This window comes from Thrips palmi, unplaced genomic scaffold (genome assembly GCF_012932325.1).
Source record: "Thrips palmi isolate BJ-2018 unplaced genomic scaffold, TpBJ-2018v1 HiC_scaffold_18, whole genome shotgun sequence".
Lineage (NCBI taxonomy): Eukaryota > Metazoa > Arthropoda > Insecta > Thysanoptera > Thripidae > Thrips > Thrips palmi.
The window spans coordinates 11,643,115-11,667,696 of record NW_023144627.1 but is presented as its reverse complement, the minus strand read 5'-3'; the positions used below and the strand labels follow the sequence as shown (position 1 = coordinate 11,667,696).

Here is a 24,582-nt window from a genome sequence, read left to right as displayed (position 1 = left end):
GCGCGTCCGCCGGCCGGGCGGCCTATCCCGCGCTCCGCAGGCGCTGAGAGAGAGAGACAGAGATAGAGATAGAGTGGGGTGCGGCCCTGGCATAGCCCTGGTCGGACTTTGGGAGCTATAAGCAGGGCTCCACACTGTGGGAGAGAGAGGGGCGGTGCTAATGAGAAGGCATGGCCCTAATAATATTCCCCAGGTGCGGCGATAATGTTAATAATTAGCCGGCATTAGGGAATTTATGGCGGGTCGCAGAGCGAGTGCCACTGCTGCTGTTGCTGTGGTCACGGTGACCCCATACCCCATCTTCCTCCCCCCCCCCCCTTCTCCACTTCGCCTCTGGGGACACTGCAGTACAGCATTGCGCGTATGCGTGTAGCCCCCCTGCCCGATGGGCACGACGTGTGTGTGTGTGTCCGTGGGTCCTCTGTGGAGAAAAGAGAAAACCAAACTTCGACGCGGAAGCGTGGTGCTCTCCCGATTTCCGTATTTATTATTTATTTATTTTCCAGCCAGGTGACAAGGCGGCGTTACGTGGAACGTGGACATAACGTCGCGCGGTATACTGTATATATGGCCTCGCGTAAATCAACTCGTTGGTCGGTCGTTTCCTCGGCCAGGCCGCCCCGCCGCCCTGCGCGAGGCTAGATCGGCGGCGAGGCCAGCGCGGCCGGCTGTGGTCAATATCACCATATTTATTGGCGGCGTAAAGTGGAGCGTCTTCCCTCGGCTGATACGGCGCGTCTTTTTTTTTTTTTTTTTTACACTCCGCCCCGCTTTGGGTCAGGCGTTGGGCCAGGCCGGCACCCTCGGAAGGCAGCCTGGAGAGTGTAGAGAGGGAGGTCGGAACGACGACGGACGTCAAGAGAGGTCACCAGTGGCCGCCCACCGTTTTTCGTATTCTGGAAACAGACGCTGTCGGACTAATCGCAGCACTGTGCCTGCACTGCCTGGCGGCGAACTGTGGCGTCCAAAATTGAATGGGACTTCTGGACGGTCCGGGAGGTGGAGGTTACCCATCTGGGTAACCGGAGAGGAAGGCGAGACGGCCGCCTTGCCTGGCCTCGCCTAGCGAGCCTCGCCCTGCCGAAACTATCCCTCAACGCCCGGCCACCGATGGGCTTCCAGAGCGCCGCGCCCCGCCCCGCCCCGCCCCGCCCGGAGAGGAGGACCTTGGTGAAATCAATCTACCTCGACACGGGCCAAAGCGGAAAGCGGGGCGGAGAGGGTGCCTGCCTGCCTGCCTGCCCGTCCGCCCGCCCCGCCGGCAGCCCGAGCTGGCAGCCAGAGCCGCAGTGTCGCTCCGGTCCAATCAGCCCGATGTTTGGGTGTCTTCCTCACGCATCACATCTGAATAGCTTTATCCGGTCGCGTCGGGGACGGCGGACGGGGAGTCGAGGATGGGACGCGAGGGGTGGAGGGAGGGAGAGGTGGTGATACTCTCCCTAGACTCGCACAAAAGCCACCGCGTTTCCGTCACTGCCTGGTTTTCGTTTGGGTACTTTTCCGTTCACGTTTTTAACCCTTAAATAACACAGCTGGCGGTCAGAATTTGGTTTATGTTCTCCGTGAGTTTCTCTGGATATTTCTCATTGTAAGACTGAGTGGACTTCCCCCACAGCCCATAGCCCGTGTATGGAGCTTTTGTGTATAGAGGTAGAGGTGAAAACGCCGAGTTCCAACTTTTCAAAATTTCTCTTCTTCGCTAGGCTCTCTGGGTGCGGTCTACGGGGTGGTGACTTCGGAGTCACCGGCAACGACTCCCCTGCTGCATAATCAGCGGAGCCGCGGGGGGGGGGGGGGGGGGAGTGGAGGGGGAATAAGGAACCGCCAAAACGGAATTCCCCCGCGCCGCGCGGTGGCGACCAGGAAAGGGAAATCGGTTCGCGCAAACGAAGGCATTATGTATATCAAAGTTGATTCCGCGCGCCGAGGAGGGAGACGGGCGCGAAGGTGAGACAGAGAGAGAGAGAGGGAGAGAGAGAGAGAGAGAGAGAGAGAGAGAGAGAGAGAGAGAGAGAGAGAGAGAGAGAGAGAGAGAGAGAGAGAAAGAGAGGGCGGGGTCTACGGGACTCTAGCTGGCCTGCGTGACGTAAAGGATTCAAGGATAGGGCAAAAAAAGACGCTGTGTATCACGAATTTTAATTTATTATACTCCTCATGCAAATAAAAAAAAACGCTGCCACGTATACATCACAATCAGCAATGAAGGTGGTAACTTTTACAAACAACAAAATAAAAAAAATTATTAAAACATAGATTTTTTTTTTCAAAATAAAAAAAACGAAGAGAGAAGTAATGCTGGAAAGGATTGAATGGAAACTGCAGTGACTTGACTAATGAGTGGGTAGCACAATGTAGAATGCAGACAGGGTAATTCCTTCAATGAAATGTTGTACTGCCTTCTATAGACATGACTAGACTAGGACTAGAGGGCAATTTGAACACCTCTTTAATTCATTTTACAAACTTCTTTTGATTTGAAGAGGAAAGACAAACTCAACGTTTGTGTTCTAACCACTACAACTTTGTTCATACTTATGAAAGAGAGCTTATTCAGAAAAAAAAAGAACTAATTTGATTCATTATTTTTCATGTTTGCTTAAATTTAAAATTAACTTTTTCCAAAATTAAAACGAGATGACAGGGCAAGATGAAAGCCGTAAAAACTCCCTAAGAGTAACCAGATTTTGGCAGTCACTGGAAGAAAAGATCGACTGTTGAATAGAAATTACCTTAATAAAATATCAAACAATCATACATAAAATGACTTTGAAAAATTCAATAGTCATTACCCTGATGAGTCTACATTGTCTCCCTAGTGGAACTTTAAAGACTACAGCAGAAATTGATGACGGTCTACTCAGAAACATCAGAGAATTATAACGGCTTGTCAAAATGTGAAGAGTAAAAATAAGAGCCTAAAAGCAGGAGGAAGCTACAGATTTTCGACCAACTCATTATAAACACAAACACGTGCAATATTGTCAGCTCATTCATGAGAATATGTGTTAACAATAAAACAGTTGCTTCAAAATGAGATTTGTAAACCTATACAATGAACACATTCCCTGCTCACCTCCAGGCAACATTCAAGTAAAGGTGCCTTTGCATAAAAAAACAGTCGTTGAAAATTGGCATGTAGACCACTACAACGCCGAAAGGCATTTAAAACCATGTTACAACTTAACAAAAACAGATTGTTGACCTTCTTCAATAGGTAGCATACCATCGGGCACATCCTCGAAAGCTCTGATATGAGCTTCTAATAAACTTTTTAAAAATAAGCATTTTTTCTATAAGGTATTATTATTTTGGAGTGGAACTATCAAAATTCAACTAGACCCTTCCACGCATAAGCGTTTGAGCTTTCATTAAATCAGCTGATACATCTCTGTGCAACTAAAAATTTTATCCGCACCAGCTTTAGTTTAGCACTATGTAGGAAGGGAGCGTAAAATAAACCGCAACCTACTATCTCGGACAACATTGTACAAATAGTACAGTGTCAAAGAGAGTATGCAAGGGCTCAAAACTAGATACAGAATCTTAAAAATTATGACTACCATTCAACTTAAGAACTTTTCTTCCCAACAACACAACTAGCTCAAAGAACACATTTGGATTAGCATACTTTCAGCAGATTAGTAACAATAAAAATAACTGTACAGTTATTAAAATACGGTTTACAAAAACCAGATATACATAATGTGCTGTACCAATTGCGTTCTGATACACGCAACTCCTAAAACTAAAATATATAGTGTACAAAATATAACTGATTACATAGTTATTGCTAACAAATACATTCTTGTAAGCTGCTTTGGAATTAACCTACTGCTTAGCACGAAAAACTCTAGGCCAACTGACTCACATAAAAAAGAATACTAAAAAGCCCATCAGCAGAACAGTCTCTTTCTTAAAATCTTACAACTTTCAAAGTAAGCCAAGAGCCAACTTATCACCAACGAGAATGCAAAAAAATAGCACAATGCAAAAGTGTGTGCAATACACGCAAGGAAAAGTTTGTCTCAACAAAATGAAACAGGTTAGACAATGTTAGTCTGACCACTGCAGCAAGAGAACAAATAAATGCAAGCTACAGGATGGCAAACGGTCTTCCTCACAAGGCAAACAAATTAAAATTTCCTGCTTCATTTGTAACACAATTAAACAGGCTAAACAATTAAATTTCCAATGAAAATGAAAATCCTAAGTTTGTTTTGTGAGGAACCAAAAGGGGAAAAAAACATCTCTGTACTTTGACCCCATCGTTTATCAAACTGATAAAATGCATGAAAATATCTTTGGTTTAAAACCTCTCAGTTAATCTTCTCCTACAATTATTATGCAAAACACCTAATGCTCTCATACTGTAATAAGGCGGATGCCTCTCTTTCTTTCTGAGACCCTCACCAACAACACAATGATTGATTGGCCAACACAAACAAGTTAAGATGCGAGGTTCAGAAAAATTCTTTCTACAAGAATGATGATACTGAAAGGAAAAAAAATTGGGTCTTTTAAGAAACAAAATACTAATCATCACTTTCTCATCTAGAGATTCAAAGAAAGTAAAATGTTTGTTAAGAGGATAGTTTGTTCTGTTTGGTCACATGCTAAACAAGAAATTGATCAATACTTCAAATACTTGTGACATGACTTGAACTTAATACAAACGAGTCAACTAATGAGAGTTAATAAAAGAAAATACAGTTAGTATCAGTTAAGTAGATGTTACATATTACATCATTTACTTAAAATTAATTAAGTTCTGATAAACAACAAAAAGTCTACATTCTTGTCTTAGAGAATCAACCACAAAAACTTTAGAACTAAATTATGTTAGTTCACAAAGCAAGTAACATTGTAATACCACAGTTTACACAATTTTATGCAATTGTATAATACTCTGAATAGAATCAAATAAGAACAACCTATAAAACAAATCCAGTAAAAATAGAGCTGAATGACGGAAGAAACCAACTGGACTAGCTGGGGCTATGAGATGCTCAAAACTCCAATCCTTCACTTAAAAATCATATTTGTGACTTTGACGAGAAAAGTTCAAGAAGCGGTTCTAAAATAAGCTTTTGTCAGTCTAATCATTACATGGTACACACGTTTAGATTCACCCTCCTATTTGTTATTTTTTTTATTATTCATTACAGAAAAACAGAAGTAAAAAATGGGAATGAAAAAATGAGGAAACGTGACATGCCCAAACACATAATGTTATGAGTTGATACATTAACAACACAATCTCCAAATTGAGAGGAATTAACAATGGAAAGGATTCATTAGCTGCAAATCAGAAATTGGCTAATAAAGCAATAACTTTTGGTTAAGTAGAAAAATTAAACTTAATACAGTAGAAAGGAATATAAAATAGTTGCTTCTAATGCAAAAAGAAAAAAAGATAGCACAAAACTGAATCTCCAGTCAAGTTGCAACAGCATTAATAAGTAGTAGAACTGACTTGTGTAGTAGCTGCCAAGCTAAATAAGTCCACCTCAAGCAATAGAAGTAAGATACCTTTACCTACTTTTTAATAATACATAACAGAAGTGAAATGTAAAGAATGAAAACAAAATAGACAAACTGTTGTTTCTTTTTTGAGCCGATTATTACATTGGACAAAATTTCTCTGCTGGATACTTGTGCGGTTCTTGTCAGTCTTTATCAGCAGTTGGTATTCACAACCATCTACACAACTCCTTCCATATAGCTAGTGTCCAAGCTTTGAATGAGAGTTCGCAAAAATGCCATTTCTTTACGGGCATTATCAAAAATTACACGAGGGTCTTCCGATGTGCAACGCAAGCAGTTAGGTGCCATCACCATGGCTAGATTGCTGGCATCCATCTTTGTAACTTGAACAACCTCTGGTCTGGCAAATATCTGTAAAAAAAATACAAGATGAATGAAATTATGTTTTAAGTCCATTCAATAACAATATGAAACTTATTTCCATAAACTTACCTGAAGAAATCGTATGAGATAGGACAGCACAAGGCGATTAAGCTCAGGAAGACGTTGAACTATGGCTATAGCCTTTTCAGGTTGGTCATGGAAATTAACACACTCGTTGTATAATGCATCTGGTATGAGAGGTTCATACAATTCTCTGTACCAAAGTTTGAGAAGAGATGCAGGAGCATGAGCATCTGTAGATGCATCTTGGGGTAACTCCCAAAGATCCAGACGAGACTTGAGTGCAGTGACTTCATCAACATCAGCTGACACCCTAAACATACGGAAAATTACAGTTACATCCAACTCTCCACTGAACTGTGTATTCTACAAAGTTAAAAAAATGATGTCCACACAATAAATTAAAAATACCTGAATATGCCTTCAGTGTGAGCCCCCTCAAGCCGAAGGACCTCTTCAGAGAGTGCTGTTTGCACCCAAGGAAGCTTTCTGTGTGGGAAACGTTCTCTCTGAACTTGCATGACCTCCTGTAGGGTGTTGCCAAACATGCTTGGGCGGAAGATTTGAAGCTGCAAAGATGATACAAATATAAAATTACCATTCTTCTTCTTAACAAGACAAAGTACAAGCCAGGGGAAGGCCTGAATATCCCAACAGGGTGCTTTGCATCGCTCAACAACTATTTTCAAGTGTGTACCTACCCTAACTTGATCGATTTCTTCTACAGAAGGTTTTCGTGGGCTTCTCTTTCCACTCACACCTATTCGATCCAGTCGTTTGCAGGCTACAGTTGCATAGTGGCTTATTTGCACATGGATTGGCCATTTGCCAACTTCCGGAAAATCAAAACTAGGATCACGGTGGCGATTCATATAGCCATCAAGATAAGATTGAAATTTGGGAGATGGAGGGAAAAAGGCAAGACATATAGCCATTAGCTCCCAGCCACGTCGTAGACTTTCCCTGAGGAAAAGCAAAAAACGAAATGAGACTTAAATATCACAACAGTTTGCTTCACTTCTCAAAAGTTAATAGGATTGAAAAATCAAAATGAGTCAAATTAAAAAATTATATTCTTATACCTCCTAGGATTCTCAGTTGTTTGACGGCAAATTTGAATGTACAGTTCATCTCGCAGTGCTGGTTTACCATACCCAATATTGCATATATCTAATGCAACACTGTTGAGTGTCATTCCAACTTTGGCTTTGCGGTCACTCATGTATATTTGAATCAGTTTAAACAATTCACAAGCATCTTTCTTCAGAGCCTTGTCAGAAAGAACAAGCATAGTTTTCCTTATGGGATCCTGAAATGAACAAAAATAATGTCAAAGTCAGTTGAAAAATCTCACAAACATCAACACTGTATTCGTAATGCATCTCACCTTAGACCAAGAAAGCATATCCCTCACAGAGAACTTCTTACGGAAAATGCCTTTTTTGTGAATGTTCAAGTTATCCTGGGCATACTTTTCTATATCACTGTCAGAAGCCTGCTTCTTTTCTCGGTTAAGTGCAGATCTTGACATCTAAAGCAAGAACAAAGCAACATGTAAGTGAAAAGAAAGGACTTCAAGTTGAGTCTGTCAGTACAAAGAAAAGAATTAAGAGAGGAATGGACATATTACAAATCAGTAGAAACTAAAAACGGGAAATTGTCAAGAATATTTATTATGAAGGTAGCACTAACACATTGATAGCAATGTGACCAAGAGAATGGTCATGGTCCCATGTGAAAGGATAGGAATTCAAAACCTTTGCAATCTTTTGCAATCAATGTATTAAGTTGGAAAAACCTTGAGTCATTAGTGGGGTATGTATGGACAAAAATTTGCAAATCAACTAAAATTATTTTTTTTAAATTCCTCAAGTTTTTATATGTTTGCTCAAAAGCTAGCATCTAAAGGAGTTCGGAATATTTGTAGCTTTCAAAGCAGGAGAGAAAAATATTAAATTACATGCACGCAAAAGCTCCAATACCGCTTACAAACAAACAATACAAAACAGAATCAGATCCATCTCAGATAAAAAATGGTAATATTTTTGATACCATTTATTCCATTATGTTTGCTTTTTGATTGCAGCGAGGTTTAGATTGCAGCGAGGTATTAGAACAAATTCATTGTATTACAAGCTGCAGGTGAACCCGGTGAATGGGGGAAAACAAGTGAGACCCAAAGGGACATGCCAAGTATAAATTTACTAAAAAAAAATGACAAAGGCAGGTGCGTGAATGTTCCCTTCTCATCATCAGCATTATGTACAGCTGGCCTCAGGGTGCAAAGCACTTTGCATTTTAGTGATTATGCACGGCGGGACGTTTTAAGTGTTCTCTGTACCTGACAAAATTCGACTGGGCCGGGCCCGGCTGGGAAGTACGCCTGGGGGAATATGAAGGAGTGGGCCGGACAGGGGTGGGGGTGGGGAGAAGGTGGGGCAGGGGGAGGGCTGCCTGCAAAGGCAGAGGCAAGGGAGGCAGCGGGGCCGCGGAGGGCACGGGGAGCGACATGGGACGGTGGTGGCAACAAATCGAGGGAGAGTGCATAAGAAAGGGCAAGGGCCTTGGGGAGGAAGGGCAGCCAGGGTCAGACTGAGGGGAAAGAGGACCGACGGCAAACTGAAAAAACACAAAAACAACCAAACTCATGCTATACGATTCAATGGTCTACACAGATAATATCCACGAAGGAAATAGAATTAATCGGAAAGGTACCAACTAATGGTGTAAAATGTAAACACAGACAGCGTTCAGAGCAAAGTGAATTTTAAGGTAGCCTAGCTACATTGGTGCCTATTTTGGTAAAATAATGCAATGGCCTGAAAAGCCAAAGCTATTGGTATTGTACAGATAAATAATAAGATCAACTAAAGCTTTATAAAAATGGTCTAAAACAGATGTGATGATTGAGATGCATCTACCAAATAAAAGAACATAAAATGAGGACAAAAAAGGCACGCAAAAATAAAAAAATAGTTACCTCATGGCGTTCCATGATGGGTGAGTACAAAGCAGGAGGTGGAGGCAGTGGAGCATCCTTCTTGCGTTTCAGAGATGCATGCACAGTTTCTTGAGGAGTATTTTGTGGTAAGTTAAGAGCACCTATAAACAAGATTTTTGTCAAGACACTTCATATACCTCAAAGAAAAATTAGAAAAAAGAAAAATACGGTTTATTTTAAATTCTTACCTGGTCTCTGATTAGCCTGCAAACTGCCATGAGCTACAAGACCAGTGTTGTAGTAAAGGCCAGAACTACCAGAAGCCATACGAGCCTCAAGGCCATCAACATAATCAGGCATTTGAGGATCAGCTGTTCCAGACGAAAATCAAAGTGTCAACTTCATGTTACCACAAAAAGTCATGAAATTTCAAGTAACTGAACTCACAAGGTAAGTATTTGCGATGAGACACATAGCTGTTATCTTCACCGTCATCGTCATCATCATCTTCCTCTTCTTCCAGATAATTGCTGTCATCCAAGTACTCTTGAGAACTGGAGTCACCTTGGTTGCTCATTCCTTCATCATCAGCAAATTCATCACTATCGTCTTCAGGGCGAGACCGAGAAAGACGGTCTTCATCATCAGAGTGCAACGAATCCACTTCTTCATTCAATGGATCACCAAATCGATAGCAACCTAGTGAATATACGGATGTAAGTACGGATAAACAAAATTTACATTACAAAGGACATAAACCTCTTAGATTTAACATTAATATTACCAGATAGTTTTGCTTGTTCTAAAATATATTGTTGAAGGGGAAGCAAATGAGAGTGCTTCTCAGCATCCATTATGTAAGGTGGGTAATCAACATTTGAATATAGAGGTGAGTTATTATCCACGTCAGATTCTGACATGTATTTGTTATGATTTCCATTGTTCCTGTAATAATAAAAATTCAATATTTAAATTTGTTTTTAATTTATCCTTGAAATAATCAGATCATTTTTTAAATGACACCAGCATGCAACAGTTACCCACTGTACCATCCCTTGAGTAAGACAAGCCACACCATACCCAAAAAGGTATTAAGAGACAAAACCAATTTACAGGTGTCAAGGTTAAAGCAGTCACTTGCTCCTAAACCTACTATTAAAGCGTGAGTAAAAGGCACCCTTTTTGCATGGTCAAGAAAAGCTGTGTTCAACTTCATAACAAAACATACTATGCTATACAAAAAACACAAAAGTAACATGCCAATGATTCAACAAGTGAAGCATGCAACAAAGAGAAAAGTCATTCCAAAACACATGCAACAGTTCTAAACCAAACTTGTTCCAGGTGCCCCATGGGTGTAGCCATTGAACAAACAAAATGAAACAAAACAAACATAGGGAAAGAAATACTAACGTGTTGGATGACCTGTCAGAAGCAGTACCACTAGTCCTGGATTCCCGGGAGCCCCTGGTTTCATTGTGACACTGAGGTCCAGAACGATCCCAAGACCTTTGCTTCGTCTCTGAGTCCCTGCTTCCACGTGAATCCTGTGTACCTCGACCATCGTATCCAGACTTTTCATAGCTTTCCCAAACCTGGCAGTCACTTCTGCTCTTGGCATCTTTGTGCTCTCTTCCTCCAGAGTTCTTGGCATCCCTCAAGTCCTTCGATTCTCTTGAATCCCTTGAGTTTCGTAAGTCCCTGGATTCTCTTGATTCTCTAGAATCTCTTGAATCTCTAGTATCCCTGAAGTAGTCTTTCGAGTCCTTAATCTCTTTCATTTGTTGACGGAAATCTCGTCCTTCCTTTGAGTCTCTGGCATCCTTGGACTCTTTCAATGATTGTCGGATGTCTCGCACTTCTTTGACTTCCTGTATCCTTGGATCCTTTGACTCCTGCACCCGTGCATCCTTTGACTCCTTAGGTCTTGTTTCCTTCTCAACATACTTTCTTCCTCTGCTATCTCGGTTATGATAAGAGTCCATACTTTGAGAAGCAGTGTTTGAGTCTTTAACAGATGATCTCAACTCCCATACATCTTTCATCGGCCTTCCTTCAATTTCCTGTGCAACTTTTTCTTTACCATAGCTACCAAAACTCCTATTCCTCGAAAGTTCTTTCCCAGTCAAGCTGTCTCTTTCTTCCCAGCTTGTCTTAGTGCAGTGAACATCCTTCATTCTCTTCATCTCTTTCAGTTCTTTGGCCTCTCTAGTCTCCCTTGATTCCTTGGAATCTCGGGACTCTCTAGACTCTCGACCACGAAGCTTCCAGTCTCTTGCATCATGGAAGTCTTTTGAATTTTTAAAATCTTCAACGGCTTTTCGGTTAGCAGGAAGTTCTTTCTCTGGAGGATAAGATGTTTTAGTGAGAGATGACGTCTTCAGACTTGTCCGTGGTGACATTGGTGACGTAGCAGGGGGAGAGGATGAGAGAGACAGTGACGCACTCGACTCATCATCACTACTGGAAATGTCTCCAGCGTCCTTGTTCCGAAAGCTGCCCCCGGTGGCTGGACTACGACGAATGCGGGAGTTGGAGGACGAACTGTGTGCGGAGTGAGGGGCTGGCGAGTTGTGGGAGCGCAATGCAAAGGACTTGCGGGACATGTTGGGAGTTGGGAGGGCTGGGTGCTCTGAGTTGCTGTGATGATATTTCCTGGGTAAACATAATAGTGATATGTTCATGCAAAACAGACAAAAGCATAACATATGAAATAAATAAATAAAGGATGAAAAAAATCAGGCTGGTAAGAGGAAAATGCTAACAGTCTATGTGCTCATGCATTCCATGAAAGATTTTTAATATTCTTCTTATTATTATTCATTAAAGAGGAGATGTAAGAAATTATAACAAAATATCAGTGACATAAATATTCTATCCCAGGAACATGTTCGGTAAACATTAGAAGGTCACAGGAGAATGCTGTGTAACTTTCTATAGATAAGCAACTAGAAAAACTAAACTAAATCTATATCTACCTTCTAGCATGGACATTGAAGACAATTTAGAGTACTGCTATTAATTGAAAGAGAGTAAGAGGGACTAGGAATTTTAAAAAACATAATAGTATGCATAATCATAAGAAAAGGTCCTCTTTAGGCCAGGATTTTTAACTGCGCTTGTAAATTTAATATTTCTGTCAGAGTTTGTCAGATAAACTGAATAATATGACAGCAAAGTATCGGTACCAGATGGAATGCAATAAAAAGACTGCGTGCAAGACATCGAGCATAGCCAGCAATGTAAGTTTGACATACCTCCTAGACTGGGGTGTGGACTCAACAGATCTAATGGCCACTGGATTCATGAAATACTTTTCATGCATTGAATCATCTTCATCTCTGTCTCCATCTCTTTCCCGTTCTCTCTCCCTCCGTTGCATGAAACTGTAACTACGAGCCAACTGGCTAGGCGTTGGTACCTTATGTCTGCCATCATAGCTAAAGGCTCCTCCACCTGAAATTATGAAAAAAAAAATTTGGCTTAGTATGCACTGATTTTTTGAAAGAGGAGAGGAATACTGACAAATAATTTGCGTACCTGTGGTAATGCATTCAACATCAAAGCTGCGCTGCTTGGGTAAATTTTGTGCCTGAGGTTGCTCTCTCTGAGCTGATCCAGATGAAAGGAGCCCATATTTGTCAAGACTGGCCTTCTGATACTGTGCAAACAGAACAAACTTCCGGTAAGTAAAAGAACTTAAGATCCATTAAGCAACTCCATCGAAATTGATGAACGTACCTGTTGCTGAGCATTGACCTCTCCAAGAGGTTTCTTCTTGAACAGTGGTGTACTTGTTGAGGCAGCTATTGGTCTCAGGCCATGGCGATCAGGTCTCTCCTTTTCTGGTCTTTCAGATCGCTCATGTTTTTCTTGTCTATCAGATCTTTCAGCTCGGTCTTGCCTTTCACTACCCTCAATACGTTGGCCTCTATCCGAGCGGTCACTTCTACTACTTTGATGATGTGGAGATTCATTTACTCGATAACCACTTGATTCTAAAGAGGTACGGCTATGGGAAACAGAGCTAGAATCACTAGATCTTCCAGAATCCTGCAAAATACAAAAATACTTACTCAGCGCACACATTCACTTTGCTTATCATAAACATGGCACCACAAATTAAATAAAACAAACCTGAGACTGAGTTGTCCTGCTGGGCCACGCTTGCTGGCTTGAGCTGGCTGCAGTTGCGGGAGCCCTGTCCCTCTCACGATTTTCTCTCTCATTTTTCTCCCGGTCAGACCTCCTCTCTTTTTCATTCCGATGGTCCCATTCTTGTACTTTTTCCCTCCTCTCCCTCTCAGCCCGACGCTCCTTCTCCAACCGCCGCTCTTTCTCCCGGTCTCTGTCCATACCCCTGTCCCTTTCCCAATCAGCAATCGGGTTGCGTCCATCAGAGATGAGATCTCTGTCAGGAACACGATCTTTGCTTGCTTTTTCGGACTTTTCTCGCTCCCCATGTGATACCTGGGAATGGCCATGGTGCCTGTGATGATGGTGATGGTGTGGTCTTCTATTCATGTGAGGAGAAGCAAGTGGTGAAGTTTGTGTTTCACTATTCACTGAGTTTTTAACCGATTGCATACTTCGAGTACTAAGGCGTATGGCTTCATTTCGTTTAGGTTCCTAGGAAAGAAATGGTACCAGTTAGGACCCAACGGAATTCAAACTAATGACATGTCAAAAATAAACCACAAGGGACTTGCCGAGCCAGAGCCTTTTTCATCTCGCCGTGTGTGGCCAGGAGTTTGAGTCCCTGTAGATTCTTTGTCACCAGAGTCATCCACCACGGGTTCAGTATTCTGCTTCAAAGTCTAAAATATGAAGAGACATACAAAATAATAAATAAGGGTTCTGAACTGAGTAAAGTTCAACTTCAAAGTTCTAGTAATATCTTACCTGCAACTTTGCTAAGGGTATAATGTCACAGTTCTGAGGTCTGTGCCATACTGTCTTTTGAGATGTTGCATTATAATAGTAAAACCTTGAGGTATTTTGATCAAATAACTCCCACCACTGGTTGTTATCTGTCTTTTTCCTGTTATTAATAAACATTAGCCATTTATTAGCCATCAACCATTTTGGTATCCACCAACTCAGAATATGATTAGACTGAAGCCAAATACTTACACAGGAACTCCTGGAGGAGGGTCCCACACACATTCGCCAGTGGTAAGGTTTGCATACATATGCTCTTTCGTGCGAGGTTCAATAATTTCCACCCACTCCATTTTGCTGTGGACAAATTAATCAAACTTATTGTAAGTCAGCAATATCAAAGAGCAACAGTGAACCACTTTAAGGCAGGATCAGTAAGAAGGAAGGATGTGTCTGCTCAAATTTTATCACTGGCGACAGTTACCCTGAGGTGTTTGTTACCAAAACCTTGTAACTACAAAAATAGATGTGATAAGGACTGGGCTGGGACTGGGCCAAAAAATATTGCCCAGATTTTCGCCATTGTATCAAGTATCTCAGGCATGGAAATTAAGCAGGACCACACATTAAAGAAGAATCCGAGAAAAGTTACCCAGAAATATTGGTGCTTCAATCAGCTGATTGATATTTCAGAGATATTAGAGAAACTGATTTGTGGTTAAGTGATAGAAATGAGGAGTAGGCACGCCAGAATTGTTCATCAACCAGAAATAAAAATTAATATCACAAAAAATTTAAAATGATGGCTAAATTTGAACACTAAAATAAAAACAGAGAGGCTTTAGAATTAGAAAACAAACTCAATAATATTGGTTGTCAAAACACAATGGATCCAGGAAGTGTCGAAGACTAGCCAAATTAAAGGTAGCTGGTAAAAAAAAATCAAGGGATATGTGTGATCAAAGAACACGGTGTCTTTTGACTTGTCACACGCAGAAGAGATAGTTACGTGAACCAAAATATAAATAGGAGAAACATAAATACACGTTCAGAGACACCCATACACACTAAATCATGTCACTCTGTAAGTGATTCCATAACTTTCCACAGAGAAAATAGCACGGAGAGAAAGGACGAGAGAAGTCCCTTGTACTCACGTGCAAAAAGGTGTGAGCACTTGAAGTAAATAAATCAATAAATTGGTGAGATTACATTTTCATTCATGTCTCACTGACATCCTGTAACAGCCATTTTACATGACCACAATACGCCCATCAAGTACAGCTCCACACAATGATCAACACACTTCAGGTCTCATGCGGGCAACCTCTATAGCCATTTCAGTATACTCTAAAAAAAATTCTTTTCAAAACGAGATGTCCACTGAAACATAAAAATAACTTGATAATACAGACAATGTCAACAGTCTATCATTTGACTGGGTTTGTCCTATCAACTCCATTCCTCACTTACCCATTTGTATGACAATATAATCATGTGGTGAGCCCCACCCGTAAAAGGTTTCTCGTGTGGATGAAGCGAAGATTTTCTTCGAAATTTCTACACAAGTACTTCAAGGTATCATTTCAAGCATAAAATGATGATTCAAATGTTACTGAAACATCAGGAAAAGAAAAAAACAATATGGGCCAGATTGGTGCTTCAACGAGCCGCATGCAGGCTTTGTCATTCTAAGGGTTGGAAAGGGTAGAGTTAGAAAATTTCCGAAACAGTCAAATTTGCAATAATTCTGTGGTGAGCTTAACAACGGATTGTCGCGAATGATGTCACGCTGATGTCACGTTAAAGTCTGGGCCATATCACTTGCGAAAACTACAAACACCCACACCCACATTTTCATCAAAAGTGGCAATATTATGAAAAATTGCTGCTCTTGATGATCTTGTATGTGAATGTGAATGTTGCACTTAGTCTTGAAAAAAAAAGAGACGTCTGTTTGTGAATTTCCGTCCTGACATTTATTGTTCCAATAAGCAACAATCAATATTGTGTGTTGGGTAGTATATTTTCGTGATTGTACGTCACAGAGTGGTTCATTAATGTTTCTGGTGCAAGGCTTAGTTGCTCTCGATGACCCTCAAGCTCCAGCAAATCTCATTCTTAATTTGTGGAGGAGTGCCCAACAACCTGATCTTTGATCCTTGCATAGTGTGACTTTGTGAGGCCATAGCATTATTATTTATGGCCTGGAAGGATCTCAAGTCTAATTATGAGATGTTTCCTCATCCAAAGTTGAAGCTAATCAAGGTAACTTTGAAAAAGATTATCACTCAGGAACTCATTAATAAGTAATGATGTGTCTTGTCTAGTGTCCTGAGTTAAAGTAGATTTACTCGTTTCATTTCCAAAAGTTTTATTTAATTTTTGTGAGCCATTATCACCTTTAACCTCACAACTCCCTCAGAATCATTGTGATTGTGAATTCTCATGTGTTTCCAGGGCTATGCTGGCATTGAGTAGGCTTGCCATCCTGCCCATTGCCTCAGATGCTATGTTAGAAGTGAAGGAGAAAAGTGGCAGATCACCTCCATTTATGAAGGTATGTTTTTGCAAAAGAAAACTTATTTGTTGACCTTGCTGTCGAGCGGCTTGGATTACCTAATACCTGTGTTATAGGCTGGACTTCCTTCTAAACTGTCGTCTGGGGATACAGTCCATTCAGCTGAATTTGAAATCAATCACGTTCCTGCTTCAGCTCGCAACCTCCTGACAAAGGGGGTGATTCAAGACGAAATCAGTTCCTACTCAGGTCTGTACCTTCAAAACATTGCTTTTATGGTTTTAATACCATAAATCTTAAAAATATTCCAATTACTCATTTTATGTGCTTATAGGTGCTGCTGTGTCAACACGTGGACGATATTTCCACTCAGAGGATAGTGCACATAGCTTTGGTGAACGCCCTCTTTATCTTTACATCCAAGGCCCCTCTAAAAATTCTGTGAATTGTAAGTGTTAAGTGTCTTGTCATCAAAGAGAAGCGGTTATGAATTATATCAATATCTCACTGTGTTCTCTTTTGCTTTGCAGTGGCCATAGAGAAAATTGAACAAGTTGTAATGAATCACAGTGTTCAAAATGGTCCTCCTCCATCTCAACCTCGTCAGTCACGTTTCAAGATGGGACCACCTCAAACCAGTTTGCCACCTCCCTCAATTTTACCAACACAATTTACATCAGTACCACCCCCCATGATAAATATCCCCTCTCAAGTTCAAAGTCCCACAATAGCTGTAAGTTTTATGTCAGATTAACTTTTTTCTTGGTTGCCATTCACAGAATGCTTATTTGATTACCCCTTTTATTTTCCAGGAAAAGGTCATAACAGGAATGGATAATGCTCCTGTGACCTTTGACTTGCGCAACAAGCTCCTTGGAGTTGGTGGTGCTAACTTGCAATACATGCGTAATGAAACAGGTGCTATGGTCACATTGCGTGGCAAAGGATCTGGTTTCATTGAACCCTCTACTGGAACAGAGTCACTAGAGCCACTTCATTTTTACATCGAGTGAGTTTTGTAATCATTATAAATGAATCACTTATTATTCTTTAATGTACTAGCTATGATTGTGCTGACTATTTTGCTTGAAATACCTTTTTTGCTTTCTAGACATCCTAGACCTGAAGGAGTTCGAGAAGCTCGTACATTAGCCATCAACCTTATTGAAACACTCCAGCAAGAGCTCCAACAACAGCAGCAGCAGCAGCACCAACAGCAGCAGCAGCAACAACAGCAACAGCAACAACATTTGTTGGCTTTCCAGCAAGGTCTGGTTTATATCACAAAAGCTTCGGCATCATCCCTGTAGTTTTGTTTATTGTAATCACTATTGCAATCTTACCTCACGGGCAATTTCAGGAGCCATCCAAACTGTGCAACTGGGATCTGTTGGCCAGACGGGCTTACTTGCTCTGCCTCCAGAAATGTTACAACAAGCGGGCCTAGTCACAACTTCAATTGGAAATATAAATGTGCCCACAATTCTTACTCAGCAACATGGTAAGTGAGATATAGCTAGTGTCATTAGTACTGTGACATATCACTGAATAGCTGTCACCTTGTTACATGCTACATCTCTATTTGCAGTTGGACCTCTGGTCGTGCCTCCGCCTCCCATTGGGATTCCACCCCCAAACATGGTACAGGCACAGCAACAACAGATTCCACAGCAGCAGTTAATTCAGGCACAAGTCCAGCTTCCACCTCCCGGTGTGCACATCCCTACCCACCAAGGACCCTTGGTACCGCCTCAACAGCAACAGTCCCAGCAACAGCAGCCACCTCAGCCACAGCACCTGGTGCACCAAGTCCACCATTTACAGCCTCACAATGCTCAGGTGTTACAGACGTGCATGTCATTTTATACTTTTATAGAATGTCTGGAACTTTGTCTCACTTTTTGTGTCTTCAGTTTCAGTTGGCTCCAACTAGTCAGCAGCCACCACAGATTCAGCAACATATGCTTGCTCAACCTCCTCCTCCGCTCCAGCAAGTAATACTGAGCCAAGCTCCTCCCTCCATGACAACTCAGACTCAAACCCAGCAGGTGTTGGGGCTGTTCCAGCAGCCGCCGCCTCAGCCTCCTCAGCAAGGCCAGCAGCAAGTGAGTTTTGTCTTAGACCAACACGAAAAACTGTGTGTTTGCTGAATTGCACTGAGTGAGGAATGTTGCTTTTGCAGCCTCTGTACGTCCAGGCAGGCCTCTCCCTCATGCACCAGCCTCCCCCCATGGTGAATGCCCAGCTGCAGTTCCAGCTTCCTCCCCAGCAAAGCCAGCCGCCTCCTCAGCAACAGCAGATTATTTCAGTGCCACCTCCACCCCCACCTCCGCCACAGCAACCCCAGCAACCCCAGCATTCACAAGCTGGCCAACAAGTGCAGGCTAACTTCATCAGTCAATCCGTTCCAATGCAGTATACATTGCAGGTATGGATTGCAGTCTATCTCTTTTACCACCACTTTTTTTTGTGTATCAAATCATCAAAATTCATTTTTTGTTATTAGTTCCAGCAAAGTAACCATCCCTCAAGCTCCCCAGCCCCCATGATGCAAGGCCCTCCACATCAACAGATGTTGGATCACTCACAAGCTCAGCAATCAAATCATATACTTCATAATCAGGTAATTCACTCCTCCTTTATGTGATTAAAAATTGAATTTGTCCAGAGAAAGTACTTGCATAATGGATTTCTTCTTGTTTATAGGGTGGTTATGTTCAGATGACGAGCCAGGCTCAGGCTCCGTCAGGGACTCAGGCTGTGGTCCAAGTGCCCCCTCCGATGCATCCGGGAATGATGGGGCCCCCTCACATGCAGCAACAACCGCCACAGCAATCAGTCGCTGTTCCCTTACCTGTCCCTGCGCCAGCACCTCCCCTCACCTCAACACAGGTGTCGTCTGCCAATTATGGCGCCTACCAACCAGGCATAATGACTCAGTCTGGCGTGCCTCTACACCAGCAGCAACTTCCCCCCCACCTCCAGCAGCACATTCCTTACCAACTTCCACCAGGGAACCAGAGTCCAATGCATGGGCAGACTGCGCCTCATGGGCCTAGCTCGCCTAGTGTCCAGCAGCCTCAGCAAGACCGCAAGAGTCCCAATGCTCAAGATACTGGACAAGTAAGTATTGATTACAGTTTTAGCTTCACCATCATCATGTGGGAATTTATTTGTGCCCTGATAAAAAGTTCCAGCCATCTCGATGTTCATGAGTTTCTTCTTGCAATTTTCAGAGTTCTAGACAAGGATCATCCCAGAACCAACAGTCAGCTCAACAGAATCAGGAGCGGCGGCCCTCACCGCAGCCCCATCAACGACAGGGAATAGGGTGAGTACAGAAACTAAAACTCACAATTTTCTGTTTGCAGAGCTAATGTTACTCTCTTGCAGATGTGATTGCCCAGGGTGGTGAAATAATTTGTATCATCAATATGGTGGTGGATTACTACTGATTTCAGTCGAGCAAAATGTAAAGTCTGTCACTAATCAGTTTGTGTTAACAATTTTAAGCAGGATGATTTATTTCAAGCCAAATTTTAAGCTTTATTTGTCTTTATCAGCATTTTCCTTAAACCAAAGGGAACTTTTATCTATTTCCAGGTTAGACTAAGGGGTTCCCAGTTTGTTTGCTCAATTTTTTTTTTTCATCCTTCATATTGAACATGTGGTACCAAGTACCTCTAAATCATGCAAGACGGTTCCTTTATTCCCCTAGGCGCTTTAACTCACATGTGGGACAGTAGCTGCTCAATGGGCGTTCAAAATTCAAGCTGTCCCTGGAAATTTTTGTGAGTCTCTTTATGTTTGGGTTTTAATAATCAAAATTTCAGATCTTAATTTTTAAATTGATTCTTTGGAAGGTTTTGGTTTTTAAGTCATCTGCATCTCTTGCTAGGACCCTTGGAATCCACATAAGACATCCTTACAAATTATTGAGTGCTAAACCGAATTGCAAATATCTGCAACTCTAAGAACATTTTACTTTTATGTTATCTTGTTTTTTGTTCGTTATTTTTTGTTTTCTACATTTTGTTTTTATTTTTTCTCAAATGATGGTCAGCTTTGTTTGGTTTGTGCATAGATGCTGGAGTGAAAGTAAGGCTGTCACTGAACATTAGATAGTATGCTTTCATTTTTCTTGTAATGTAATTGTATTTCCGTGCATGGAAATACAGTTTCATTATATTTGTTGTGATGCTAGTACAGCCCTATTTTAAAGTTGTGACCTTAGTTGATTCACAGTTATCTTAGCTTCTCAACACAGTTTCCCCTTGCATAGTCCTACCCCTCTCATCAATTAGTACAGACAAACTTTCAATTAAATTTGTCTTCTAAACAGTTCTGAAACTATAAAGCTCAAACAAATATCAAAGATCAAATCCATTTTCCAACACTTTTGCATTAAGAAACCAAAGTTAATTTCATGACACTGTGACAGATTTGGCTGTACCTCGCACTGTTAGATAAATTTCAGCATCTGCCTTCGTGACAAAGCATCTTAAACTAATTTTTTTCCCCCAATCAATTTACTTCCGCCCCTGACTGTTGATTTGTTCTAAATATCAGATGCAGCTGCCGACTTGTGTCGAAACGAAACATGTTTCCTATACCACTGTTTTGTCCATATCTAGTATTGAGGAGCTGATTCAGATGAACCATCAGCAACGGCAGCAGCTAAGTGTGCAACCGGGCGGCGCTCAAAACGGCCCGCAAGGCCCCACTAGCCGCGACCGCGACAAGACAACGATGCATCAAACGTCATCTGCCATTGGTCAAGGTTGGTAATGTGGCAACCTGCAACCCGTTAAAGCTCTTGCCCTGATTTTCAGTGGTCCTTGCCGTTGATAGCGCCCAGAGTTAGGGGCGATATATATAGCATGTTACAGATAAGCCTGCTGATATTAGGGCTATTTTATTTTTTTATCCTTTTTTTATTCCTTTTTAAAAATTTAATTCAAAGTGTTGTATGGGTTGGTAACCCTCAGAGTAATATTTTGTGAAGTATGGAAAGCAGCAGCTCACAAGTATCGTCAAGAAGCATCCCAGTCCCTAGAAGAGCTAGTCTATTTCCGCCAGAGGTGTAGTGAAATCTGCTGTCGCATGTTTGTATAAATTTTACATTGGACAGCATCAACACAAAGAAACATCTGTATGTGCCTGCACTGACTGGAAAGTGTGTGACCTCTTTGCTGAGGATGCTCTGCCCCTATTTTATTAATCCTATTATTTATCTATGCAGGAACCAGTGATATTTTGCCTTCATTGGGTCTGTAAATCTTTTCCTGTTGTATAGGACTTTTCCTCATCAGGTGTATTGTACAATCGAATGTGGTCGTGGTCAAGGAATGATAGTCAGTGATGCACTTTGAAGTGCTCTTTGTAGACCTTATGTTTAGTGATGACTCATGTCAGTAATCAAAGTGAATGAAAGTTTCTGTCATCCCCATCACTACTTCAGCTTGATGAAGGAATTCAACAACTTTAGACGTCAGCTCTCACTATCTAGAAAGCTTTTACAGATTGTCGCTGGATCAGACATTTTTTTTCTTTTTGTTATAAATTTGTCTTTCCCTTCACCCCTTTCTCCTTCACGAGGTCTCCCAGAAGTTTGAGGTGGACAGTATTGCTGCTTGTGCCTCTGCTGCTGCTGCTGCTGCATTTGACTTTGGGAAGACTTGATCTTCCCGGCGCTGTTAAAAATATGCAACACTTGGCTACAAGGTTGGGCAGGGCCATGCAGGGCTGCTATGCAGGGCTGGCTGTTGAGCCTCCAGCAGACTCGACTCCTCTTCGGTATTCGTTTGTATTGCATAACCTGAACCGTACCGTCCTCCAGGCAGAACAGCCGACACTCAGCATGAGATTTCCCCTTATGGACTTTGTTTCTTTTGTGTAGTAAGAAAATAAATGGAAGGACAAGAAAAAGTGTAGCCCAGCAAATCGATTGTGTATTCTGAATGTTTTGGAGAGAATGTGGGGAATATGGCCAAAAATATGGTCAAATCATAAGAGTATGAAAGACTTCTCATCTCTGTCTACTTCACAAGAGATGTGATAAGAAATGTGGGATTTTGTCACATTAATCAGCTTAGTAGCAGTTAAATTAACAAACTAGAAGACAATGGTGCTCTGTCACATTCAGGGCTTCAAGACATGTTCGCCACATCTTAAAGTTTGATTATCTGCTATAGTAAATGTTAAGATTCAGTGTTAAAGACAAGAGGAGACATACTTCTGTAATTTTCACTGCAAGAGGAGAATGTTATGAAATTTCCTTAAAGCTGTGTTGCCAGTTAAATTTTAAAATGTAGTTGATTATTGTTATGTTTAGATTTGCATGCATCTTAGTTCATACTTCCAAGCTTTCTATTCACTGGTAAACCAATGTTTAATTGTTAATCAAATTGAACCAAAGACATTGCTAAGGAACTTGAGTGATCTGGTGCAATTTATGTGTTTTTGCCATGTTTCTGTGAGGCTAAAAACCGATGAAAAGGGTTCTTTTGTGAAAATTGAATGAGAGCAGAAAGGCTACCCCTCTGCTGCTGGACATTGAATGTGCAACCCTTTTTTCTTTTTAATTTATTCCATTTTAGCATGTATTACGTAAAATTGAATTGAATCATGCTGCTTCAATTTTTGTTTACCCAACATACCACCTAATTCCATGTTGTGGAGGCACATTATGTACAGCAGCTTTGGAGTCTCTCCCTTTCTATTGTTACTGCATCATCTGTAAGTCTTCGTTATTTTTGCAGATAACTGGTGTGATGGCAGTGGAAATTCGAGCCAAGACCCTCAAAACCAAAACAAAGGTACAGTCAACGTTCCGTCTTTCGTAAATATATTTCACGTTGGTGTGTTTTAACGTTTTCCACTTTTCAGGAGATAAATGCAACGATGAACGTGATGGGAAGACTCCCTCAGGATCCTACGACGAAGAGGACCCCAGGGACCACGGCCGGGAGCGAGACCGTGACCGAGAGCGCGACAGAGACAGAGACAGGCAACGAGACTTGGAGCGCAGGGAGGCGCGGGACAGCAATGGCCGCGCCGACTACAACGGCCCTTTCGCTCGCGGACGCTCCAACAACAACAACAACGGTGGCGGCAGCAGCAACAACAACGGGCGCGGGGGAGGCGAAGAGGGGCGTGACCGTGACCGGGAGCGAGACAGAGACCTGCGCGACAGGGACCGGGACCGGGACCGGGAGCGCGACAGAGACAGGGAGCGGCCTACGTACAACCACTACCAGTCCAAGCCGCAGCTCTACAACCCCAACCTGCCCTTCCACATGCACGCGCCCCCGCCCCCGCCGCCCCCCGCCCCAGGGGCCCAAGGGGGGCAGTCGCCCTCGCAGTCGCAGGGGCCGCCGCCCCAGCAGCAGCACCAACAGCAGCAACAGCAACAGCAGCAGCAGCCCCAGGGCGGGCAGCAGCAGTACCAGCAATACCAAGGCTATTACCAGGGCTGGGGCCTGAACCCCTACGCGTGGATGGGGCAGTGACCACGGCTCTGCACCTTCAAGTGTACCTAACGTCACAAATGGACTCGCACGCTCTGCGCTGCGGGCTTTGTGAATCAATATGTATTTCTGTGATGTTTTTCTTGACTGTAGGCGGAAGGATCGCTGCGTCCTTGGCATGAAAAACTGTCAATACCAAAGCAAATAATATATTTGGAGCTGTGACCAGCTTTGTTGGCTGACTTCTAGGGTCATTGTGTAAATACTCACATCTCAATTTGTCTGTTGTGCCATGAAGTCTTATTTGCACTCAACAAATCATCAGTTGTTGATCTGTAAAAAAATTTATTTCAGAAGGTGTATAGATCTGTCCCAATTTACTGCTCATTCAGCTGTTACTTTTGAATAAATTCCAACAAAGCAAGTTGTCCCATCTTGTATCTTGCAAGGGGAATTTTGGGCAGTGCTGTCTAAACTTGTGAATATTTTTTTTTTAGATTTTGATGTGGAAACTACCTTGTTTTCTGATAATTTTTTTTTAAAGAGTCATGTGATAGTTGAGCTTGAAAGTACTTTAACATTATGATGTTGTACCTTTCCTTAGTTTGCTCATAAGATAGTAATGTTATTATTTCAAAGACAAATCAGTGCAAAGTTTGCATGAATCTAAATATTTGTATAAAGATGTTGTGTTTCTCTGTTCTTATTCAATCTCTGTAAGAGTCAGAATATTTATGTTTGCTAAAAAGATTTGAACATAGATTCTGAAAGACTACATTACAGTTCGATCTTACACTTTGTCGGCGACTGTGATAAAAATGAATAAATGTTACAGAATTCAA

At 41.9% G+C, this 24,582-nt stretch overlaps 3 protein-coding genes across 6 annotated transcripts in view; 2 read left to right on the top strand and 1 right to left on the bottom strand.

Moving 5' to 3' along the window:
* LOC117644707 overlaps positions 1-4,651 on the top strand; it is a 22,741-nt gene extending 18,090 nt beyond the window's left edge. Inside the window, exon 9 of the mRNA XM_034384321.1 lies at positions 4,556-4,651. Within this exon, the coding sequence (XP_034240212.1) occupies positions 4,556-4,651 (96 nt within the window). The remainder of the gene's footprint in view (positions 1-4,555) is intronic.
* Positions 2,125-15,379, bottom strand: LOC117645325 (rho GTPase-activating protein 39). Of its 3 annotated transcripts, none has more exons than XM_034385420.1 (20): positions 15,224-15,379; positions 14,908-15,133; positions 14,003-14,117; positions 13,772-13,910; positions 13,579-13,686; positions 13,007-13,498; positions 12,611-12,922; positions 12,410-12,530; positions 12,127-12,325; positions 10,283-11,524; positions 9,654-9,814; positions 9,317-9,568; positions 9,118-9,240; positions 8,909-9,030; positions 7,316-7,459; positions 7,011-7,237; positions 6,630-6,891; positions 6,340-6,497; positions 5,977-6,241; positions 2,125-5,895 (listed from the first exon to the last, which is right to left on the bottom strand). In XM_034385420.1, the coding sequence occupies exons 3-20, from the start codon at positions 14,101-14,103 to the stop codon at positions 5,701-5,703; spliced, it is 4,623 nt and encodes a 1,540-aa protein (XP_034241311.1). In that variant the 5' UTR covers positions 14,104-14,117; positions 14,908-15,133; positions 15,224-15,379; the 3' UTR covers positions 2,125-5,700. The 3 variants fall into 3 exon arrangements, with proteins under 3 accessions (XP_034241311.1, XP_034241310.1, XP_034241312.1); XM_034385419.1 differs by having other exon boundaries at positions 14,003-14,107; XM_034385421.1 differs by lacking the exon at positions 10,283-11,524 and having other exon boundaries at positions 14,003-14,107; positions 15,224-15,377.
* LOC117645326 (nuclear receptor coactivator 6-like) lies at positions 15,216-24,582 on the top strand. Of its 2 annotated transcripts, none has more exons than XM_034385423.1 (17): positions 15,216-15,328; positions 16,211-16,310; positions 16,388-16,520; positions 16,606-16,719; positions 16,802-17,004; positions 17,084-17,280; positions 17,383-17,540; positions 17,632-17,772; positions 17,860-18,110; positions 18,185-18,376; positions 18,454-18,699; positions 18,778-18,894; positions 18,978-19,394; positions 19,508-19,602; positions 20,906-21,051; positions 23,033-23,089; positions 23,160-24,582. In XM_034385423.1, the coding sequence occupies exons 2-17, from the start codon at positions 16,215-16,217 to the stop codon at positions 23,780-23,782; spliced, it is 3,186 nt and encodes a 1,061-aa protein (XP_034241314.1). In that variant the 5' UTR covers positions 15,216-15,328; positions 16,211-16,214; the 3' UTR covers positions 23,783-24,582. The 2 variants fall into 2 exon arrangements, with proteins under 2 accessions (XP_034241314.1, XP_034241313.1); XM_034385422.1 differs by lacking the exon at positions 15,216-15,328 and adding an exon at positions 15,424-16,018.

Bases quoted from the DNA above. Each gene is read 5' to 3' on its own strand.
- LOC117645326 (XM_034385423.1), top strand. From the start codon at position 16,215: ATGCTGGCATTGAGTAGGCTTGCCATCCTGCCCATTGCCTCAGATGCT. The intron at 16,311-16,387 runs GTATGTTTTTGC...CCTGTGTTATAG, and splicing joins GATCACCTCCATTTATGAAG to GCTGGACTTCCTTCTAAACT. The intron at 16,720-16,801 runs GTAAGTGTTAAG...TTTGCTTTGCAG, and splicing joins CTCTAAAAATTCTGTGAATT to TGGCCATAGAGAAAATTGAA.
- LOC117645325 (XM_034385420.1), bottom strand. From the start codon at position 14,103: ATGGAGTGGGTGGAAATTATTGAACCTCGCACGAAAGAGCATATGTAT. The intron at 13,687-13,771 runs GTAAGATATTAC...TTCATATTTTAG, and splicing joins TACCCTTAGCAAAGTTGCAG to ACTTTGAAGCAGAATACTGA. The intron at 12,923-13,006 runs GTTTGTTTTATT...TGTATTTTGCAG, and splicing joins GCAGGACAACTCAGTCTCAG to GATTCTGGAAGATCTAGTGA.